At 51.5% G+C, this 22,422-nt stretch overlaps 9 protein-coding genes across 9 annotated transcripts; 6 read left to right on the top strand and 3 right to left on the bottom strand.

Moving 5' to 3' along the window:
• Positions 1-2,677: 2,677 nt before the first annotated feature.
• Positions 2,678-3,616, top strand: T069G_06105 (CCAAT-binding transcription factor (CBF-B/NF-YA) subunit B domain-containing protein; the record flags this gene model as incomplete). The annotated part of the gene is made up of 1 exon (XM_056173315.1): positions 2,678-3,616. The coding sequence occupies one exon, from the start codon at positions 2,678-2,680 to the stop codon at positions 3,614-3,616; it is 939 nt and encodes a 312-aa protein (XP_056030173.1).
• Positions 3,617-5,341: 1,725 nt separating this feature from the next.
• Positions 5,342-6,595, top strand: T069G_06104 (phosphotransferase enzyme family domain-containing protein; the record flags this gene model as incomplete). Its single annotated transcript, XM_056173314.1, has 3 exons — positions 5,342-5,440; positions 5,524-6,140; positions 6,202-6,595. The coding sequence occupies 3 exons, from the start codon at positions 5,342-5,344 to the stop codon at positions 6,593-6,595; spliced, it is 1,110 nt and encodes a 369-aa protein (XP_056030172.1).
• An 839-nt stretch (positions 6,596-7,434) lies between these two features.
• T069G_06103 (uncharacterized protein) lies at positions 7,435-9,957 on the top strand (the record flags this gene model as incomplete). Its single annotated transcript, XM_056173313.1, has 5 exons — positions 7,435-7,723; positions 7,882-8,536; positions 8,625-8,942; positions 9,008-9,071; positions 9,139-9,957. 5 exons carry the CDS (start codon positions 7,435-7,437, stop codon positions 9,955-9,957), a joined length of 2,145 nt encoding a protein of 714 aa, XP_056030171.1.
• Positions 9,958-11,241: 1,284 nt separating this feature from the next.
• On the top strand, positions 11,242-12,015 carry T069G_06102 (uncharacterized protein; the record flags this gene model as incomplete). Its single annotated transcript, XM_056173312.1, has 2 exons — positions 11,242-11,673; positions 11,734-12,015. The coding sequence occupies 2 exons, from the start codon at positions 11,242-11,244 to the stop codon at positions 12,013-12,015; spliced, it is 714 nt and encodes a 237-aa protein (XP_056030170.1).
• A 649-nt stretch (positions 12,016-12,664) lies between these two features.
• On the bottom strand, positions 12,665-13,261 carry T069G_06101 (LSM domain-containing protein; the record flags this gene model as incomplete). Its single annotated transcript, XM_056173311.1, has 3 exons — positions 12,665-12,963; positions 13,070-13,119; positions 13,248-13,261. 3 exons carry the CDS (start codon positions 13,259-13,261, stop codon positions 12,665-12,667), a joined length of 363 nt encoding a protein of 120 aa, XP_056030169.1.
• Positions 13,262-14,134: 873 nt separating this feature from the next.
• Positions 14,135-16,996, top strand: T069G_06100 (cullin family domain-containing protein; the record flags this gene model as incomplete). Its single annotated transcript, XM_056173310.1, has 4 exons — positions 14,135-14,200; positions 14,479-14,649; positions 14,698-16,754; positions 16,819-16,996. The coding sequence occupies 4 exons, from the start codon at positions 14,135-14,137 to the stop codon at positions 16,994-16,996; spliced, it is 2,472 nt and encodes an 823-aa protein (XP_056030168.1).
• A 799-nt stretch (positions 16,997-17,795) lies between these two features.
• On the top strand, positions 17,796-18,753 carry T069G_06099 (fumarylacetoacetate (FAA) hydrolase family domain-containing protein; the record flags this gene model as incomplete). The annotated part of the gene is made up of 3 exons (XM_056173309.1): positions 17,796-17,893; positions 17,984-18,195; positions 18,326-18,753. 3 exons carry the CDS (start codon positions 17,796-17,798, stop codon positions 18,751-18,753), a joined length of 738 nt encoding a protein of 245 aa, XP_056030167.1.
• Positions 18,754-18,967: 214 nt separating this feature from the next.
• On the bottom strand, positions 18,968-19,712 carry T069G_06098 (3-hydroxyanthranilic acid dioxygenase domain-containing protein; the record flags this gene model as incomplete). The annotated part of the gene is made up of 3 exons (XM_056173308.1): positions 18,968-19,423; positions 19,514-19,589; positions 19,681-19,712. 3 exons carry the CDS (start codon positions 19,710-19,712, stop codon positions 18,968-18,970), a joined length of 564 nt encoding a protein of 187 aa, XP_056030166.1.
• Positions 19,713-20,215: 503 nt separating this feature from the next.
• On the bottom strand, positions 20,216-22,122 carry T069G_06097 (SET domain-containing protein; the record flags this gene model as incomplete). Its single annotated transcript, XM_056173307.1, has 4 exons — positions 20,216-20,898; positions 20,990-21,248; positions 21,342-21,632; positions 21,703-22,122. 4 exons carry the CDS (start codon positions 22,120-22,122, stop codon positions 20,216-20,218), a joined length of 1,653 nt encoding a protein of 550 aa, XP_056030165.1.
• Positions 22,123-22,422: the final 300 nt, after the last annotated feature.

The following is a 22,422-nucleotide window of genomic DNA, read 5'->3' as shown; positions in this document are numbered from 1 at the left end:
CCTTGCGCGCTTGTTGCTGCGACTGCGACGTCAGCGCCCTGAAAGCGCCGTAGCTGTCTGAAGCTGTACGAGTAGCTGTTCTGTCAGTTCAGCTATTTTTGCCCGGCCAGAGCACATTGCCTTACACGGCCTATTTTGTTTTTTCACCAACCCAAGCCCTGCATTTCTTCTCGTATTTGCATTGCATTGCGCTGAATCGTTCTATTTTTTGCTCTTGTTCTTTTTTTTACTCTCGACTCCGCTGCCCTCGGATTTTCGGAGCCCCTCAATCTCGGCGCAGTGCCACAACGCCCGAAGCAGAAGAGCATCGCATCAAAGGCCATCAATAGCTTCCGCCTCTCCCCCACTCTCTTTGCAGGTTCGCTGCGACGTCAGCCATTCCATTGACTCGACAGCTGCTGCTTTGCCAGAATCAGCCCGAAACAAGGCGTGCACAGGCACCCAGGGCTCACCTAAAAATTCAGCCTGCCCGCCAGCAAATCAGCTTCCTGCACTGGCGTAGCTCTTCATCATCGATATCGCAAGCTCCAAACCCCAAAGGCCTATCATCGTCGCCAGCCTCAACCTCGCTCTCTCCATTGGCGCAACACGCCATCAGGTGACAGCGCGCATCTGCAGTGCCCATTTCTCAATTATCCGAGCCTTCAATCAGAGCTCTGCACGCCTCTGTCCATTTCCCAAAAGCTGGGAATAGGCCCAACGCAAATCACCGCCAGGTACCTCATACCTTGTCTGTACGCGCTCTACTTGTGGCTGCGTATAAGAGGTACGTAGTATTTCTTTCGTTTCTTTCGTTTCTTTTTTATTCCCTTGATGCCGTTATTGCCAATCCCCAGCACCCCGGCTCTTCTTTTACCTACTTGATTCATCTCTGCAAAGCCCTTGTCTTCTCTTTTCGGCCATACGACTCGCCCTGTTGGGGTTGACGTCGCTTTGCTTCTTACTTTACTTTTGCTTTTACCTTGCCTTGCCCTGTCTTTTGTATAACCCCCCCGTCTTTGTTGCATTGCTTTCATGAGCATCTACCCTCCTTTGTTCCCAGTATTGTTCGTATTTTTGTTTGTTCGTGTATTTGCACGTCATCCAGTCAAGGCACATACAAGGCATTGCCGCTCACTCACCTATTTACACCGACTCTTCCTACTTGCTCAGCCCAGCTCAGCCCAGCCCAGTCTACTGAGTCTCACAGCCCAGATTCTCACAGCCTCTTTTTTGTTTTCACCCTGACAGCTGTTACATCACTTTCACCCTTGCTGGGCTGAGTACGTTCGGCCAACCCTTTCCTTGCCTCTCTTCTTCTCTCTGCCCCCAAAATCTGCCCTGTCATCACCTGTTTGAATCGAGCTCCGCAACATGTCCATTTTGGTGCGCCAGAAGCTCGAATTTTACCTGCCCGATTGCCTCACTCGCCTCTATCATCCCGTCCCTCCCTCCCACACATGATTGCCAACCTCGGCCAAAAGGTCGTTTTCTTTGACCGGACACGGCCAACACCCACCACCAGCCTGATCCCCCACCTCATGGCGTGTCTTAGTTTCCATGCCCAACTCTCCGCTTTGCCAGTCGGATGAGACAATCTAAATCCCTTGGCTCTTGAGGCCTTGAAAGCCCTTTCTCATGCCGTCCTCGAGCTTGCACACTGCATCGCATTAGGAGATGCGAATCTCATGGCGCTTATCTGGATCGGCGCGGCCTCGTTGGCTTCCCCTCGACGGCGCCGGCTTGGGCTCTCATTTGTCTCTGCCAAACTTGTGTGCCGACGTGTCGGCAACAAGTTGGGGGCTTTGTTGTGGGCTCCGTTGGCCTGGGTGGATCTGGCTGCATATTCCGTCATGCATGAGCTACAACTATGCCAACGCATCACAAGTGTGGCTCCCTGGTGCTGGTGGCTCGCACCCCTGTCCCATCCTTGCCTGGATACCTCTGGCCGTCTCACCATTCGCAGCGTCTCGCCTATATACAACTGAGCTAACGCCTGTGGTTGGATAGATCTTTGTTAATCCTCGATTGAGAAGTTCTGGGGAAGTGGAAAAGGCGACTCGCTCTCCATCTTTCGTACCGTACAGTACCTTGTCGCAACGACTTGGGAGGCAACAATAACAAGACCTCTCTCTTCTTCACGTGGCTCTGTTCTCGCCCGGCAACTCAGCCACCCTCCACTCTGCCCCGCGGCTACATCTTTGCCTGCAGACGCCTTGCGGCTTTATGAGCCACGTACTTGGCACCATCCCACCAACCTGCCAGCTCACCAACGCATGTCTGGTAGACTTGGGTGCCTGAACATTGCACGCTTCTCTTGCGATTACCCAAGCATCGAATCGCCAGCTTCCCAGCCAGACGTGCCCAACCTATACCCAAGCGACCGGCGCGCATTTTAAACCTGTTTCAAAACAGAATTAAGAAGAAAAAAACGAAAGGAAAAGCAAAACGAACTACTGTCCTAGCACGATTCTTTATTTTTATTTCTTAGTTCTTCGTCTTCGGTTGTTCGTCATTGGGCTTTTCGCGGTCCTCGTTGTAAGCAGTCGTCTAGCGTTGCGCTGTTGATATTATTCGTCCCGGATCTCCTAGCTTCAAGTTTCGGACTTGTGATAGGGCGAACCGCGATAGCGCCACCCCACAATTTGGCTCGCGACATCTTCGCGACACCAGCTTTGGTCCTTGTCCTTCTTGGAGGATGATGGAATACGCGCAATATCCACAACAGCAACACAATTCTCACGCAGGTTACGCGAACTCTGCCGTCGGCGCAAGTATCACCTCGCCCACCAGCCACGGCATCACTCAGCACGCAGTGCAATCATCCCCCATCGCATCGCAACAGCAGCAGCAACAACAACACCAGCCCGGTCAGGCCCCAGCTCACGGCATGTATCAACCACAGTATGGCGTGCCTCAACCCAGCATGCAGCCGGTTCCCTACGGCATGCCTGGAATCCAGGCTGCCGCAATGGCCGCCACGGCCGCCGCCTCGGGGTCCAGCTACCCTTACATGCACCCAGATCCGAGCATGCCTCATACGTCCCCGCGAATGCCCAATGCTAAGAAGGATGGCCGGCCGTCTCCTCGTATGAACAGCATTTCTCAAATCCCCGGCCGCCGCATGAGCCAAGTCACCAGCCCCGGCGTACCGAGCGCCCCGGGCATGATGAACCACGGCGGACCCCGGCCCCCGCCCATGCCTCCGGCCCCTGCCATGCAGCACCCACAATCTCCCGAGATGCCTGCGGGGGCTGTCGAAGAATCGCCCCTATACGTCAATGCGAAGCAATTCCACCGAATCCTCAAGCGACGCGTCGCCCGCCAGCGCCTCGAAGAGCAATTGAGGCTGACGTCCAAAGGACGAAAGCCATATCTGCACGAGTCTAGACATAACCATGCGATGCGCCGACCTCGTGGACCCGGCGGTCGCTTTTTGACGGCCGAGGAGGTGGCGGCTATGGAATCCAAGGGAGAACTAGATCCCAGCGGCAAGGGCCCTGAAGATGTCTCACCCTCAAAGTCGTCTGAAACCTCGAGCGGCAAGCGCAAGTCGGAATCTGGACCCTCAACTTCGAGCAAGAAGCCCAAAACGCAAGCCGAGAGCGCCGAAGGGAACCCAGAAGACGACAGCTAATATCTGATTTCGTCTTTTCTGCTTCTCCTTCACTCTTTTTCTATCGAGTATGCTCAAAGCACCTCGGAAGGTGCAAATGGGCATTCTCGTTTTCTTACTCTCTTTACTATAATGAGGACACGATGACAGGGATTTTGAGGACAGATGCGTCTTTGCTATCATTCTCAGTTGAGGCATCGAATGGGACGGGGAGTTTTCTTTGATGTTTTCTTTTATTATAACGGCCGACAAATGGTGTGTGATCTCAGAACATTCTCCGATTCGAGAGGCTCAGCATATCCCGCTGTCTAAGTGGACTATTCCGCTCCATTATTCGTCAACTTGAAGACTGATAATGTTGAAGATGGATTTGTCTTGGTCTAGCGATAAGCTAAGGCTCGTCATGGTCGGATATGAGACTTCGGACGGCTGGAAGGGGGGGGAACTGGTTGGGCGGGCAGAATGCATGGATGACTCGACACGATGGATACCCCTTATTGTTTTCTTCTTGCCACACACTTTTTTTTTCTTATGTTTATTGACTTTCTCTACTCACGGAATGTTCGAAAGAGTTGAACCTTTGGAGGAATTTGGTCTGGCTACCATGGAGATGCATCAAGGCAATATGGCATTTATCTTCTTCTTTGACTTTTTGCTTTTCTTCTTCTTCTTCTTCTTCTTCTTCTTTTATTTCTCGATTCACCCTTTATTCTTTGCCTTTTTTTTCTATATTTCTTTTCTTTTTTTGCATCAGCTGGTATAAAACACCCGACAAAGCATAAAAAAAGAGAATGGGACTGGGAAACAAAGAACCAATTAAAAAACAGGACTAGGCTGTGTGCAGGACACAGATAGACATTAGCATTGTTTGAACAACAACGGAGAAGTAAGTGTCTGGACACTTGGAGAAGGGGGGAAAGAAAGATTATGTAGTTTGTGTGGATATAGAGGTGAAGGTGTCGTCCGTCACCGGATATGCTCTGGGCTTTCCTAGCTTTCAAATTGAAGATATCATTTGATATGCAACAATATTATCCAAGTACAAGTGCCACGATAAATACATGCTATGTGAGTATTAGAACGTAGACTATACTATGTATAAGTTGAGTTGGTATAAGTAGCTCAAATCGGATCGATCGGAATTGAGGAATTGACGTGCTTTAATTGCTCAACTTGTCGAGATGCATTGGCACCTGCTTGTACTCCGTGTCTTTGTCCGACATACAGGTACAAGAGGGAGCAACAGTTTGGAGTTGTCATAGTGGTACTAATAGGTAATTTGCCTTTAATTATTGTTTTTTTACCTGATTGGGCGAGCATCACTCACCAAGTTAGTAGGAATCAACAACTTACATGCTGTCCAATGGGGAGGAATAAAACCAAATGCCCTGGCAGAGATCCGGGCAAGGGAAAAAAGAAGAGGGGGGGAGGAGACTTATCGGGGTGGCTGAAAATCCGGGGTCGGTACTGGGTAGCTGCCAACCGCCGAGCCTCGGTATGTCTGACGCTGGCCCGTCTTTACCTCATCTTCTGCGATCCGAGGACAAGATGAAAAGCTGCCCTCTTCTCCGCTCTTCGTCCTGGTGTGTCTTTTGATCTGGAGCTGGGAATACCAATCCATTTAGACCGACTGCCGCAATATTCCACGTTTCTGGAGCTGCGTCTTCTGTTTTTACGACAATCTGGTCACTAGACGTGACCTGGAGAGCACACGCGATTAGACATTAGAACGATAGACCATCGACGATGGCGGGCGCAGTGCGGCAACCCATTGACGAAAAGGCGTTTGCAAAGTACCTTGAGGAGAATGTGCCGGTAATCAAGACGCCGATTGATCTGAAGCAGGTTCGTTGGCATTATTCTCATTCGCGAGCCCAGCAGAATTCGAGAAGCACAATGTAGCTAACCAGCCGCCTCTCTCGCTATAGTTCGGCTTCGGACAATCCAACCCAACATACCAGATCACCGACGCAACCGGCAAGAAATATGTTCTGCGCAAGAAGCCACCGGGGAAGCTGCTGTCCAAGACGGCGCACAAGGTGGAGCGCGAATACCGGGCGCTGCACGCGCTCGAGACGACCGACGTGGCGGTGCCCAAGACGTTTTGCCTGTGCGAGGACGACTCGGTGATTGGCACGCCGTTTTACATCATGGAGTTCCTCGACGGGCGCATCTTTGAGGACTTCCTGATGCCGGGAGTCAGCCCCGCGGACCGGACGGCGCTGTGGAAGGAGGCGATCCAGACGCTGGCGCGGCTGCACGCCGTGGACGTGACTCAAGTCGGGCTGGACAAGTTTGGCAAGGCGAGCGGGTTTTATAGCAGGCAGACGCAGACGTGGGCGACGATTTGCATCAGCCAGAGCAAGGCGGTTGATATCGAGACCAAGGAGCCCGTGGGACAGCTGCCGCACTTTGACGAGCTGGTGGGCTTCTTCAAGGACGAGAGGCTGCAGCCCAAGGACAGGGCGACGCTGGTGCATGGGGATTTTAAGATTGACAATTTGGTCTTTCACAAGACGGAAAATCGGGTGATTGGTATCCTAGAGTGAGTTACAATATCTTTGTTTTATGTTTACAAGGGCTAACAGAATGGGTGATGTCAACAGCTGGGAAATGTCTACGATAGGCCACCCCCTCTCCGACGTCTGCAACTTCATCACGCAGTTCTACCTCGCTCGCTCGCCCGGCGCCTCCGCCTACAGCGACAGCGAAAAGTTCCTCCCCGGAGCCACGCCCGGCCTGCCGCAGCCGGACGAGATCCTGCAGTGGTACACCGAGGTGTCGGGCTACGACCCGAGGCCGGAGCTCAGCTGGGGCGCGGCGTTCAATATCTTCAAGCTGGCGGGCGTGTGCCAGGGCATCGCGGCGCGGTACGCGGCGAGGCAGGCGAGCAGTGCGAAGGCGAAGATGTATATCGGGACGAGGGGACCGTTGGCGGAGTTTGCGTGGGAGTTGGCGCAGCAGGCGAGGGATGCGAAGGCGAGGGATTCGAAGTTGTGAGGAATCATCGCTGGAGATGGGGGCCTAGTTGTGGTTTAGTTTATTCAACTAGAGTAATTTCGTCCTGATGCATGATTTGAAGAGAGTGACGAGTTTGGGAGAGGTGCTGTGACGACTTGGATGGGCATCAAGATGAAGCATGTGTTATGTCTCTGGTGCAGCACTAGCAGTTGTAGCATGGATGGATGGATTTGATATAAATATAGCAGCGAATGAATGACTTATTGTGAAGCTCGGGAATAAAACAAATAAAAAGAAAATCCATATCAAACCCATTCAACAGGGGGTTTCTGGCGGCAAATGTGCTACAAGTAATATAAGCAGGGCCCCAGCGTTGCAGTAAGATTGAATCCCATCGGCACCTGATCGATCCAAGACAATCGGTTCGTCGAATCGAGACGGCGTTTGGACAGTCGTGGGGGCGCGTCCAATCAGGCGCGCGTCCAAGCCCACCAAACTCGGTGCCCAGCGGGAAATGCCATGACGCCAAGGGGCGGATTTTGGGGAATTGGGTATTTTTTTTTGTTTCTTTTCCATGTTAGCTCTCTTGACTTTCTACTTCATTGGAGTTTTTGACAACTATTTGCAGATTAGAGTAGACTTGTTTTTATTCATTTTATTTATTTTATTCTTTTTGTCTTGTACTGTTGTTTCATTCAGGCCTGAGTGAGAGAGCTGCAGACACTTGTCGCTCCCTTATAAATACAGGGCTGGTATCAGTGATCAGCCACCATCGTCATCATCCATCACCACAGCACATTTACTTCCTAGCTACCTATCCAGCACCAGAACCCTTCAAAACCTCCAACCTCCAACTCCCAAACCTCCGCCATTCTCTCATGGCAGAACGACGCAGGAGGCTCCAACTCTCCGTTCCGCCCGACGAGCGCCGGCCGCTGCTCAGCAGGCTGTCCACGGAGCACGAAAATGGCGAGCACGTCTTCAGCTGCCGCACGAACCCGCACAGCGACCTGCCCGTGTACACAAACATTCACCGCATCAGGCGCGACATTGTCAGCGTCGTGGAGGATTACTTGACGCTGGAGCAGCTGCGGGATGTTAAGATCAATGTTACCGTTATAAGGCCGCTGGTCGACAAGTTTTATGAGCTGGGGGATGTTTCCATTGGTACGTCGTCTTTCTTATTTCTTGCTTTCTTCTTATCAAGATCAGGGTTCGGCAGTTTCATGTGTCTGAATGTCAATTGATCCCTTTATGGGTTGATTTGATGAAGAAAAAATGAAAGTGAAATAAAAGAGAGAATCAGAATGCTAACTCACCCGCAGTATACTGCCTGCTGGTCAACAGAGCCCAGTTCCTAGACGAAGAATCGCGGTCCACCAACCGCCAAAACGTCAACTGGACTCGCGCCACCCTATGCGAGCTCATCGCCACACGCATCCTGCGCCGCTTCGGCGAGGACCACGACGACGACCATGAAGGCCTGCTGCTACTAGCGCACATCCTCGTCGCCGGCTTCGAGCCCTTCCAGCATGCGCCGGCGCACGTCCGCGAAGAGGCCGAGGACAAGGCCTGGTGGACGACGCACCGCACGCTGCCCGCGCTCGAGGTCGCCATCTTGACCGAGAGCAGGCACTTTCTCAGCTCGACGACGGCTCAGAGGGTCGTGTCGGCCATCTACGAGGGCCGCGTCATCTACACGCCGTCGACGTCGTGGGACATTATTCCGGACCACTACAAGTTGAAGCCCATTTCTATCTACGAGCCGCGCGAGTCGCCGCTGCTGAACCAGTATCGGCTGATTGTGCCGCGGACGCGCAATTACCTTGAGGCGATACAGTTTACCATCTTGCTGGGGCTGTATGTGGCCGTTATGACTCTGCGGAGGAATGGTGAGATTCCGTACCTGGAGGCGGCGTTTGCGATATTTGCGTTTGGGTGGTGTTTGGATCAGTTTGCGACGATTTTAGCACACGGATGGTGAGACCTCTTCCCCTTATCTGTTTATTTCTGTCTAGGAGAATATTATGGATATTCTTCAGAGGAGAGCTAACATGTTGCATCACAGGAACGTGTACACGCAGAATCTATGGTCTTTCCTCGACGTCACCTTCATCTTCCTTTTCGTCATCTACAGCGGTCTGCGCCTCTGGGGTGTGTGGACCGGATTGCTAGGGCCCTCGGAGCAGGCATTTGATGTCTTGGCGCTTGCGGCACCTGTGCTGGTTCCTCGCCTGGCCTTTAACTGGCTCTCTGACAACTTGGTCTTTTTGTCGCTGAGATCCATGATGGCCGACTTTTTCCTGCTCACTGCGCTTTCGGCGTGGTGCTTTTTTGGATTCTTGCTATCTCTACTGTGGCTTGGAGAGGGAGCCCATCCATTGCTGTATGTTTGTTTCTTACTTCTTTTCCCGATGTTATCATGTGCTGACGGGTTGTTTGCTTGCTTAGTACGATTTCGAAATGGATGATTTACATCTGGTTTGGACTCGATGGCACTGGAATTCACCGATCGGTAAGCTCTGCGATAAAGGGAGATGAGATGGGAGGAAGTCTTGCGCTGACATGTTCTGGCTCTATAGGTCGAATTCCACTGGCTACTGGGACCCGTCGTCATGATCACATTTGCTTTCCTTGGCAACACTCTCTTTCTTACTATCCTCGTCTCTATGCTGTCGAATACGTTTAGCAACATATCCACCAATGCCACAGCCGAGATACACTATCGAAAGGCTGTCCTCACGCTTGAAGGCGTCAAGGCGGACGCTGTTTTCGCTTACCAGCCTCCTTTCAATCTCCTAGCCGTCTTCCTTCTTTTGCCGCTCAAATTCGTCGTCAGCCCGCGATGGTTCCATAAAATCCACGTCGCCACTGTTCGCTTAGTCAACCTTCCACTGTTACTCTTCATCGCCGTCGCCGAACGCCGCCTACTGTGGCCGGACAAGAGTCCCGCAGCAGGAACTGTCAGCTCGCTGGCCCATAAATGGTTCTGGCAAAGGTGGCAGCTCTCAGCATATCAATATATCCGCGCCGTGTTTGATGTGCCACCCCCGGAGGATGTATATGATGACATTGCCGTGGACGACGACCTGACGCACCACCTCATTCGGAGGCAATACACGCGGCAGGAGACCCACGACTCGGTGAGGAAGCCCTCGCGCCGAGATTCCATGTTTGAAATCCCGCCTAAGCTGCGGGGGTCGCTCACGGAAACGGGTGAAGATTATGCAGACATGGCAGGTAGACTGGCTGCCATGGAGAAGTCCATGCAACGGATGGAGGATATGCTCTCGAGGCTTCTCCCGCAGGATGATAGCGAAATTGGGGAGAGTGACACACTGCCCATAGGCGATGGGACTACTCTGGATTCGTCTTTCAAAGGACGCGAGACAAACTTTTGAGGGTGTTTTTAGAATAGCGGACTATGTATGGATTTTTCGACATTTGGCATGAGCATTTGGCGTTGGCTTGACGTTTGTGGCATTGAATATGGGAGCGTTGGTACAAGGCAAATAGGTACGCATATACTCAAATTGAATTGAATCTTTCTAATGTACACTCCTTCCAATTGTATGGCTACTTTTTATGGATGCTTTTCACTGTGATTGACTTGGGAGCGTATCACTGTATTGTAACGTTTGTCTGGGACTGGCTGGATTCACTGCCGGCTGCGCGCAGTCCGTCATTGATCCTGAGACTTGAGCTTCTTAGCTGCTACAGCGTGATGTTTGTTCTTTTAATATCATCGATATTCTATTGTTTGGATCTATTGTGCTGTTATCTCGTCAAGCCCATCTTCACTCAAACATTCTACACGTCGAATCCCAACTCCCGAAACGCAAAATTTAGTAAAAACCAGCTCGAGCGCACATACAAAGAAACCTCCACACAACACATCTTCCCATCCATAGAAAAAAAAAAGAACAAGAAACAAACCATCAAAAGCAAGAGGAACATCATGTGCAACGTCACCTTCTTCCAACACAAATCATGCAAACACATCTGGGCCATCATCTCCCACCCCTGCGGCCCTTACATGGATTTCCACACGTGCCCAACCTTCTGCGGCGCCGGCGGCATCAAAAAGGCGCCGGGATTCTACAAGACGAAGAGCAGGCCGTGTCCGCGGTGCGACTTGGGCGGGCTGTATGATCGGCGGTGCGTGCGGATGGTGGAGAGGATGGGGTGGGGGATGCATTGGGGATTGGATCCTGATGGGGGGGATTGGGCGGTTGAGGTGAGGATGGGGGAGACGAGGGGGTGTGTGATTTTGTGATTTTTGTGATTTTGGAAAGGTTAGGGGGTTGTGAGAAGAGAGGCTGGAGTTGGGTGGTGAGAGTTGGGTTTATGGTGTTTTTGGGAGGGGCATTTTTGGGGCTTGGGGAGTTGAGCTATGTCTTGCTTGAGAAGAGCAACTGTGCACATTTGATTTCAAAGAATACCATGAATTGTTATCGATTCAACCTTTTGGATTCATTTATATAAGTAATGATTTTAATAAAAACAATAATGACTGTATATATTTCCTTCATCTCTCATGACATCACGTGGCCCCACCATCCGCCATTCTATCAGTCAACTTTCTTCAACCTACCTAAAAAAAGTCTTCATGAAGCTCTCACCATCTCCAATCTCATATACCAAACAAACTCACCAATTCCTCTCCTCTCATCAAACACAATATCATGCTTCCCACACCAGATACCTCTCACGTCCCCTACGAGCGTGTCTACGAGCCCGCCGAAGACTCGTTCCTCCTCCTCGACACCCTCTCCTCATCCTCCGAGACGCAGTTCCTCCATGACACATTCTCATCTTCTCCAGCTATTCCATTCGTCGTCGAGCTCGGCACAGGATCCGGCGTCGTCCTCGCCTTCATCACCGCCCACGCAAAGACCCTCTTCGGCACCTCCCACATCCTCACTGCCGGCGTCGACATGAACGCCTTCGCCTGCCGCGCAACAATCACCACCGTAGCAAAAGCCCAAGCCGATTCCCTCGCAGAAAGCAGTAACAATGAAATCACTCACGGACTGTATCTGGGCTCCGTCATGGGTGACCTTGCCGCCCCCTTGAGGAACCGCTCCGTCGACGTGCTCGTCTTCAACCCGCCATACGTGCCGACGTCGGAAATGCCCGAGCGCCCGCAGACCTTCACAGAGGACTTTTCCCCCAAGACGACGTTTGACGATGATTCGTATTTGCTGGCGCTGTCGTATGCCGGCGGGGCGGACGGCATGGAGACGACGGATAGGCTGATTGACGGGTTACCTGAGATTCTGTCCGAGAGAGGTTGTGCGTATGTACTTCTTTGCGCGCAGAATAAGCCTGAGGTTGTGAAGGAGAGGATACGGGCTTGGGGGGACGGGTGGAGGGCGGAGACGGTTGGGTCGAGTGGGAAGACGGCTGGGTGGGAGAAGTTGCAGATTGTGCGGATATGGCGAGATTCGTCGCCGTGAGGGCTTACGGATGGATGTTTTGGGATTTAGGGGTTTATGAGTGAGATGTTTGGATAATGATCTCCAATGCCTAAACTGGACATTGCTGTTTAGGAACTGAGGGCTCCCAGCAGGAGTGAGCTACACGACATCCCTTCTACCGCTCCGTCACTATATTCAGCTGGATGTCATCAGGTATCAAAGTCTACAGCTGGGAGAGCGCATTTCGTTTGATGCTGTGAAAGGGCTTGGACATTGTTCTTCCAAGGGAAACAGCCTCCTTACATCAGACGAATTCGCAATGTACATAGAAACGGACTGGCAATTTATATATTCGAATATCTTGTCATCTCGAAATAGATTTTTTTGGCCGAATATCAAAGCGCTGAACCCCACCTCTTCCATCTCCCCCCCCGGAACAAGTGTCGTTTGTTTCTTTAATTTTTTATGTGGGCAAAACGCATCCCAAACGCCGTTTCCATCGCAGCTTGCGACGCCTCCACAGTCCGTTGAAGTCAAAAATGGTTTCCTTTGTTCTGTATCGTTTAGAAAGACCTTTCTCTCAACGATATCGACCCTCGGCCCGGCCCAACTTTGAAAATAAAAAAAAGAGATATAGTGCCTCGGTTTCTCTATCCTTTGTCGTGTTATTATCGTCCCAATTGTTGCTTTAGCCACGTCCACGTCCGCGGCCACGACCGCGACCTCGGCCACCACGGCCACCACGGCCTCCGCGACCTCCTCTGTCAGCCTCCTTTCTGGCTTTGTTCTTGGGCTTGGGTGCGTCGTCGATTAGCAGGGTGTCGAGAGGCAGGGAGTCGGGGAGGATAAAGTATCGGATTGTTGAGCCTCGGATGTTCATGGTGTCGAGGGCGATGGAGTCCTGGCCGCGAGCCGTCATCTTGACCGTGCGGAGGGCGACGTTCATCTGGGGAGTGACTGAGGAGATGGTGCCGTGGACGATGGTGCCTGACGCGGGGTTGGTTAGTTGAGACTGTCATGTCATGCTCGTTTGATTGAAGCTGCGCGACACTGAGAACCAACTGGGAACTCGCATTGGGGGTTTGGAGCGTACCATTTTTCAATTCAATGGTCACCGTTTCGTTGGCGCACTTCATCAAAAACCTGCCATGGCGCAATTGTCAGCGTCGTGAAGCTCAAAAGCTCAGAACAAGCATGGGGCTGGATAGAGACGCTGCTCGCTCGACGGGACAATTCAAGCGGAATTCTGCAGCTTGGGGGATCTCGCTCACCTGACGAGCTTCATGGCGACGGCAGAGGCCTTTGTGGCCTGTTGTGGGATGAATTCAGGGATTCCGATGTGCCTCGTCACGCGCGTTGCCTCGTCTCACGGTTTATATTGCAAGGCTGGCGGATGCCTTCAATTGTCGGTCGGAAAAATAGTTGCCCATTCATTAGCTGGGCAGTCGTTACTAATGGCAGTTAGCTGGGTTTGGGAAGCCAAGGAGGGCACGTGACTCTGTAGCTGGCGGGAGGTACCATCGTACAGGTACCGGGCTTCCAGGTTCATTGATGGAAATCGACCTCACTCACGTGAAGGCGTAACTCAGAACAATGTACTCCGTACTTTTCTCCCCGCCACATCAAATGACAGCTCCCATGTACTCCGTACCTCGAACTTTAAAGCTTCTGCTTACTACGAGCGTCTCCACCCAATTGCTACTCGTGCTAGAAAACTGTTTATCGATAATAGACGATGCTTCGTTCAAGAGGAAACCCCGGCATTTCTCTTCGGGCCGGAGTTACTATTCGATTCACCCGTTTGATGCTTTGTCACAGGCAGCTTCAAGCTCCTTCACCTTGTCCAGCAAGCGTTCGTTTCTTGTCCACCTCGATGGGGAGAATGCAAATTATTCCACCATCACCGTCCCGTCTATTCTTCCGCTGAATATTGAATATTCACGCCATCTTTGGCCCTCTGCCGAACACACCAGCTGAAGCCCTGACCAGCCAGCTGCCTACCATTCTGTACCTATTAGCTCTGCAAACCCCCACTATCTGTGCGACCAGCGTTTTTGGGGCCTCTTGTGCCGCGACTGGGCTTCCACGACAGTTGTCTTCCTGACACTTCACCTACTCGATTTTGCCTCTTGGTTCCTCACGGAGAGCTGAAGCAGCTATGATTTCAGGGCGAGGGGGAGCGGGGGCTCGAGGGCGCATCCGCCCACCTCGTCGGATTGTGCGTGTAAGTTGCAGGCTGGACCTGAACCCCCAATTCACGGCGCATCCCCTCCTCACTGCTCAGCGCATCTTGGGCGCATCCTGCTATGCGAGGCTGAGGCCTATCAACGCCGCTGCTCTCGATGAGTTGCCGTCTCGATCAACTTCTTCCGCTCCACCAGACATACCACGATGGGTTCTAGCGAGAGCAAGCAGTTATTTTCCCATGCGCAGGCGCAAACTCTAGAACCCTCTCTCTTCAAGGCCAAGGCTTGCGGATCAGCAGCTAATAATTCTTCACAGCCCAATGGCCCTGGCGGCGAGGGAGCCGACTTCGATGCATGCTGGAACATGATTCAAGAAGCGTTGCGCGATATCCACAACAAGAGCTGCGGACGTCTCTCCTTCGAAGAGTTATACCGAGCGGCTTATAAGATCGTGCTTAAGAAGAAGGGTGAAGTTCTGTACGACAAGGTCAAGGAGTTTGAGGAGCAATGGTTTGCCATGCACGTCATTCCAAAGATTGAAGTCTTGGTCACTAAGAGCCTTATCAACATTGGCATCGACAATTCGTCAGCGGCCTCTGTCAACGAGCGGCGACAAACGGGCGAAAAGTTCCTCAAGGGCCTTCGAGATACTTGGGAAGATCACAACATGTCCATGAATATGACGGCAGATATCCTCATGTACCTAGATCGGGGCTACACGCAACAGGAGCCACGCCGAGTCCCCATCTTTGCCACCACCATTGCCCTATTCCGAGACCATATATTACGCTCATGCCTTAACGCGAATTCCGACAGCTTGATTGTGGACATTCTTATTTCCGTCATGCTAGATCAGATTGACATGGAGAGACGTGGAGATGTCATTGATCGAAATCTTATCCGTAGCTGCAGCCGGATGCTGAGCTGCCTGTACGAAACTGAGGACGAATCGGAGAGTAGTAAGCTCTATCTTACCATCTTTGAACCTCGATTCCTCAGCAACAGCGAAACTTTCTACTCGAGAGAGTGCGACCGGCTACTACGAGAATCTGATGCTAGCACTTGGCTTCGGCACACTGAGACCAGGCTTTCGGAAGAAGAAGACCGCTGCGGCACCACTATAGAACGCGAAACCCTTCCCAAGGTGTCGGACGTGGTGGACAAGAAGCTTATTCTTGGTCACTTGGATGACTTTCTTGCCATGGAGGGCAGTGGCCTCAGGTGGATGATTGACAACGACAAGATAGACGACCTCAGCATTTTGTACAGACTCATCTCGAGGGTGGATGATAAGAAGACGGCCCTTCGTGAAATTTTACAAAAGAGAGTTGTCGAACTGGGACTGGAGATTGAGAATGTGTTGAAGAACACTGATTTTTCGACAGGACAGGGTGAGGGCGAGGACGGAGGAGATGGCGACAAGGCCAAAACGCTCAATCCGGCCGCGCAACAAACAGCAGCAGCCATCAGATGGGTCGACGACGTGCTTCGGCTGAAAGATAAGTTTGACTACATGCTGGAAGCATGCTTTCAAGAAGACCTGGTTCTCCAAACAGCTCTGACCAAGAGCTTTGCCGATTTCATCAACCTGTTTAATCGAAGCTCGGAATACGTCTCTCTCTTCATCGACGACAGCCTGAAGAGAGGCATAAGAGGCAAGACGGAAGCCGAGGTAGATGCCATCCTGGAGAAGGCAATCGTGCTCATTCGTTATCTGTTGGATAAGGATCTCTTCCAGACATACTACCAACGCCACCTGGCTCGTCGACTACTCCATGGTAAATCAGAAAGTCATGATGTGGAAAAGCAGATCATATCACGGATGAAGCAGGAAATGGGACAGCAGTTTACAAGCAAATTTGAAGGCATGTTTAGAGATCTCGTCACCTCGTCAGAGTTGACATCGACGTACCGCGACCATATCCGCAAGCTGGACCCCGAAGGACACACCATCGATCTCAATGTCAACGTCCTCACCACCAACTACTGGCCCCAAGAGGTCATGGGCCGCTCTGCTCAGCTTGGAGAGACCCCAAGGATGGGCTGCACCTACCCACCTGAAGTTAAACGACTGCAGGCTAGCTTTGAGCAGTTTTACCTGACAAATCGCAACGGTCGAAAGCTCACATGGATTGGTACAACCGGCAGCGCGGATATCAAGTGCGTATTTCCGGCTATCGAGGGGAAATCTGGCCCATTGGCGCGGGAACGTCGTTATGAAATGAACGTTCCCACCTATGGCATGGTTGTCCTCATGTTGTTCAACGATCTAAGAGACGGAGAGAGCCTTAGCTTTGAAGAGATTCAGGCCAAGACAAACATGTCAACGTCAGATCTGACGCGGGCACTCATGGCAATTGCCGTGGCGCCCAAGTCTCGAGTTCTGGCCAAAGACCCGCCAACAAAGAACATAAAGCCTACCGACAGGTTTTCTTTCAATGCTTCTTTCCAGAGCAAGACGATCAGAATCAAGGCACCTATCATCAACGCCGTCTCCAAGGTCGAAGATAAGGAGGAGAGAAAGACGACGGAAGAAAAGAACAACCAAACCCGAGCTCACATTGTCGACGCCGCAATTGTGAGAATTATGAAGTAAGTTTGAAAACCACAGCTGTGACTATAATTTTCCGGGCAACTATTAATCAGTTATTATCAGGGCGCGAAAGGAACTCAATCACTCTCAGCTGGTGAGCGAAGTCCTGTCGCAGCTGGTAGGCCGCTTCAAGCCCGAAGTCTCTCTGATTAAGAGGCGGATCGAGGATCTCATTGTGAGAGAATATCTGGAGCGGCCAGACGAAGACGGCGCACCGTCGATGTATCGCTACATGGCGTGAGCGGGGATTGCAGTTTTCAGTACATATGGATTTGGGTAAGGGTTGCTTCTGATGAGTTACGAGCATGGGGCTGTGTCTTGTTGTATTTATTCTTCCAAACGTGGCAAGGCGTCCAGAGAACGACGGATTATTCTTTTACTTTTTTTTTTCTTGCTCAGCATTTGTAGTACCTGGAGAGGGAAAGCATGCATCTACAGAATAGCATAGGTTGCGGTTGGATGAAGCTGGGGGTTCAAGGGGGGAGACAGCTAGATGGATTGCTTTTATGGTCCATACATTTTGATGCAGGGGAAGCGTCAAGCTCAAGCATCAAGGAGAGTCTGGTGCATTAGTAGAGTATAAATGAAAAAAGGTACATTCGGTCTTTGTCTTCTTTTGACTCTGTGGAAGTCAATCTACCTATAATACACATGTAGATGTCATCACGGGTGAGGCAAATAGTGGTGACATATAACGAGGAAATAACGAAATGGAAGAACTGCGAGGTCGGACACGATGCCAGTTAGGCTATGAGTTTTACCGATAGCTGTAAGCAGTGTTGGAGCCGCCTAGAGCACGGGAGATGCCCTGTAGATCGTGGATTTCTAGGGGGTCTTGCGCTGTAAGTCGGAGCAGCTCGTGTGCCGAGGCTAATCCGAGCACCAACTCTCTCACCCGCATTGTCACCAACTCGAACTTGATTTGCTGGCTTAAAGCAGAGCTGTAGCTATTTCAACACGCAGCTCACGCACTGTACTTGGATCAACCCTTGAACGTTTTGGATATTCATAAAAGGGGAATACAAGTGTTGTATATCACAATGTTTGGACTAAGGAGATCAATGGCCACTGCGGCCTCACAAGCTTCTCTGTCTCTGAAGCAGGCGGGCAAGGTCGTCTGCATTGGCCGCAACTATGCGTAAGAACATTTACCTTACTTTGTTCTACTTTGATACTTATGACAGAGAGAAGAATATGATTGCTAACGTTGTGTGCTTGCTTTTCACAGGGATCACATTGCAGAACTGGCAAACGCAAAGCCTAAGAAGCCCTTTTTCTTCCTCAAGCCTCCTTCGTCCATCGTGTTGCCCGGCGAGGGCCCGTGTCTGCAGCCCAAGGGCGTGGACATGCACTTTGAGGTTGAGTTGGCGCTCATCATTGGGTCGGTGGTGAAGAATCTGCACCCGGAGGATGAGAAGGGAGCGTTGGATGCCATCAAGGGTGAGTTTGAACTTTGTTGCATAAAGCTTCCTGCTTTCTAACAGCAGCGTGCTATATCATACATGGGGGTATATGATATATACATATACCCACAGAGAGAGAGATGCTAACAAAGTCACAAAAAATAAAGCATACGCCATCGCCATCGACATGACAGCCCGCAACGTCCAAAACGAGGCAAAGAAAAAGGGCCTCCCCTGGGACATTGCCAAGGGCTTCGACACCTTCCTGCCCATGAGCAACGTCATCCCCAAGTCCGCCATTTCCGACCCGCACGACGCCGAGCTGTTCCTCGAGGTCAACGGCCAGCCGCGGCAGCGCGGGTCCACGGGCCTGATGATTTATCGGATTCCGCGCATCGTGAGTGACATCTCGCGCGTCATGACGCTGCTGCCGGGCGACGTGGTGCTGACGGGCACGCCGGCGGGGGTTGGGCCTGTGGTGCCGGGGGATGTGATGAGGGCTGGTGTGAGGGTTGATGGGAGGGAGGTTGAGGAGGGGAGGATTGAGGTTCCTGTGGAGCTGTCGGGGAGTGCGTATGAGTTTTCGGAGACGTGAGAGGGTTTGTATAGGTTGTAATAGATACGGGATGGGAGCGTGAGTTGTGTGGATAGACATATAAACACATATATATAAAGGAGAAGATAAGACAAAACAGGGGGCACGGCCTCATTTTCAACTTGGATACTTATTTTCATTCATCATGTTGTGCTTGTCCCCTAGGAGAATCTACTTATACAACACATGTCTTCATACATCCTAATCCTCATCGTCACTGCAAATTAGGATCCTGAATCGACCCCGGCTTCGGCGCCCAGTCCGCCACCGTCCCGCACCTCCTACAAGTCCTCTTCTCCTCATCCCCCCTAAAGTCCTCCACAGCCTGCTTAATCTGCGTCCCCAAATCCGTGCAATGAAACGCAGCCTCATGAACAACAACCGCCTCCCCACCAGGTTCGGCGCAGCATTTCGCGCAGTACCAGCGCATGCGATCAATAGAATCGGCGGGGCGGCGCTGCTCCAGGACGACGCCGACGGTGTTTGCGAAGCGCACGGGGTTGTGCGGCGTGTTGGCGGGGAGGAGGAACATGTCGCCCTCGCGGATGATGATGTCGCGGAAGATTGTGCCGTCGACGACTTTGAGGGTCATGGCGCCGCGGTATTGGTAGAACCATTCGGGGGTTTGGTTGATGTGGTAGTCGGTGCGGGCATTGGGGCCGCCGACGATCTGGTGAGAGGGTCAGTGAGATGAGAGATGAAAGGTGAGAGCTTGCTATGAAGCTATATATTCAAAAGGGAGTATGGGAATAGGACATACCATGACGGTGAAATCATCGTTGTAGACGCAGTAGTTGTTGATGGGCGGTTGAAGCAAGTGAGAGTTTTCCTCGAGCCTGGTGAGCAAGACGAAAGAACCAATATGTTAGCACACACTCACTTTGTTCCTTATACACGACGAGACAAACTGGAGATGCTTCGACTTACCACTTGGGCAGGTTGACCGGCGGTCCAAGCATTTGTAATGTCGAGTGGTATGACTCTTACAACACGAAAGTTGGGGTAAGTGGCTTAGTATCGACCAAACTGAAGTTGAAAGAAGTAACAGAACACTAGAGACGCAGAGTTAACTATTAACAGGACAAGTCTTGATGTAAGGGAGAAGAAAAGAGAGAAGAGAGAAAAACAACTCACCAGAAAGATTATTTTATAGCCGCACAGAAACACAAGTTGTCAGATCACAAGGCAAGAGGCAAAAACCAAAGGTCGTCCAAAAATGCTTGTTTATCAATCAAAGCCTCCAAATTCCTCACAAGGGACTAGCTAAAGCATTCTACTCTATTCCGGCTCTCCGAGCTGTATATACTATACAGTGCGAAGCGCATCCATATCCCGCATAAACAGCTGCTAAATCTCGCACCGTGTGGGCGTCAGCTCGACATCATCCCACTTGGCCAAGAAACCACAATAAGTTGTTGATATTTGCCCAGATTGAGATAAAAGCAGCACAAATCTCACATCCCTATTCTACAGTCCAGAGCTCCTGGTCAACTCCCGCCCACTTGAGGACATTCTCCTGAGACGCCTTGAACCTGCGCCTAAAAGCCCTCGTTCCAGGCACGGGTCCGTTGTAGCTGCCCTTTTCCTGCTGTAAAAAGGTGTGGACAATGCCCGTCGTTCGTCCTTGGGGCCCGTAAAAGTTGAGCAGTATCCCGTGCAGTATGTGGAGGTGGCCGATGAAGATGTCTTGAAACTCCTTGTGCTTCGGCAAAGAAGGGTCCCGCAGCGACGGATGACTTGGGAACATGGTGAGAGTCGACAGACTGAGCACAAAGTCGATGAGGTCCTCGGACCAGGGGAGACCCTTTCGCCACTTGGTAAAGGCCAAGGCCTTGATCCGGATCTTGATGCTGTTGATGAGGTCTCCTTGCCTCTCGCACAGCGCTGCCAGGGCCTTGAGCACCGTCGGCAGTGGCTCGAGGTTGTTGGGCCAGGGACCCCCAGCATAACCAGTCTTTAGGATATGGTTTACTTTGCCTAGCTGCAGCTCGACGTTGAATGCGGTGGGCGTTACAAAAGCTTGTTTCTTGGAAACGTCTATGACATCGAACAAGGCTGCCTGTGTGCTCAGGATGAGCGGAAGCACGTCGGACTCGTTCTTGGCCTCTTTATAGTGACGATCGGACTCTTCTCTACATCTGTCACCTAAATTATATCATCTTTTATAAGCATCCGAAGTTTTCTAGTTGGCTTCTTTTCGTTGTAAAAGAGGCAAGGGGGGACTGATTGGACATACACTGGCATCTGAACTGATATCTCGCCGCAATTCGCGGATTGCGAAAGGTGAAATCATATGCAATGTCTCGGTAGCAATGAAGGAGCTCTTCACCGGCCTTGAGCTTTCTCAGAGCCCGAACCTGCACCTGAGTGCTGTTGAACACAATGACAACATTGGGGTCGCAACAGTGGTTGATCAGAGCTCCACCAAAGTCAAGGGCGTTGCCAAGCGGTGCGTTTCGATAGGTTTGATCGACCGGCAACGAGTTGCAACGAATCTAGAAAAGGGGGGTAACAAGTTAGCCACCATCTTATGCATACATGTACATGCTGCCAATCTCATCACACCTACACCTTGGGAGAACACTCACAATACCATACAACATCAATATCTCCCCAATGCTGAGCTCGCTCTTGGTCCGTTCCTTGGCTTCGCGGGCAATGCTAATGATCCTCGGCCAGCTTTTCTTGGTGCGCCTCTCAAAGTTGGCCACCTCGTGCTCAAGCCTGGCCAGGGCTTTTACCTGCTGTGCCAACAAGACTTTCTTTCGCATCAGAATCAAGAGACGGTATAATGTTCTCGTCTCGACATCGGTTGACGCTCCGGCGAGCAAGCCGCATTCGTATAAATGGCCCGTGTCCCAGGCTCGTTGCCAACAAGACTACACACAGACATGTTAGTGAGGATGGTGACGACAAAGAACAAGCTCCAACCAATGACATTGTACTTACCTTTGAGCAGTACTGGTACATGCGGCAGCCATTGCAGATATGGAGAGGGGGTAGAACCTCTCCAGGCTGGAGAAAGCGGTCCTCCACAGGATGAAAGACTCTTCGTCTCTGTTGGAAGCAGAAGTCGCACGCCTCCATGCCCTGGCCAACTTCTGCGCACAGAACAAGCGGCACAGACGTAAAGATGAGCTCGCCCTCTGCAAGATCCCGATTGATGAATAGGCCCGAGCCAGCATCCGGAATGGTGGATTCTTGGATGCTGAGAGAACCCTCCGGGGCCTGGATGGTGCTCATGATGTAGCTGCAGAGCGCCGTGTCTTTGTGTATGGGCCAACGCTTCTGGCTATCGAGGCTCGCATTGACCTGGTCTGGGTCCATGGTGTTGATGCTGGCCGAAAAGGCCTGCTCGATGGCATTCATTGTGCTGGTTGTTTCTTCGACTTCCTTTGAGTGATGATAGCAAGCTTGACTGACTGCTTTTTTGGAGATGAATTGAAAGGGAAGTGGGAATCAATTTGTATGGAAAACGCCTGGAATCGTATGGAAGAAAGAAATAAGGCAGGACAAAGAAAAAGAAACGTTATGCAAGGGGCTGGCTCGCAGTTACACCGAGGCTGGGCTCAGATGCTTCTGTCGTCACACAGCTTCGGCCTGGACTGGTGTATACGAAGCAATGCAGCATGCAGACCGCTTGAATGGGAAAATTGGGAGAGACAGAGA

Source organism: Trichoderma breve, chromosome 3, assembly GCF_028502605.1.
Source record: "Trichoderma breve strain T069 chromosome 3, whole genome shotgun sequence".
Taxonomy (NCBI): Eukaryota; Fungi; Ascomycota; class Sordariomycetes; order Hypocreales; family Hypocreaceae; genus Trichoderma; species Trichoderma breve.
This window is presented reverse-complemented; position numbering and strand designations above follow the sequence as displayed.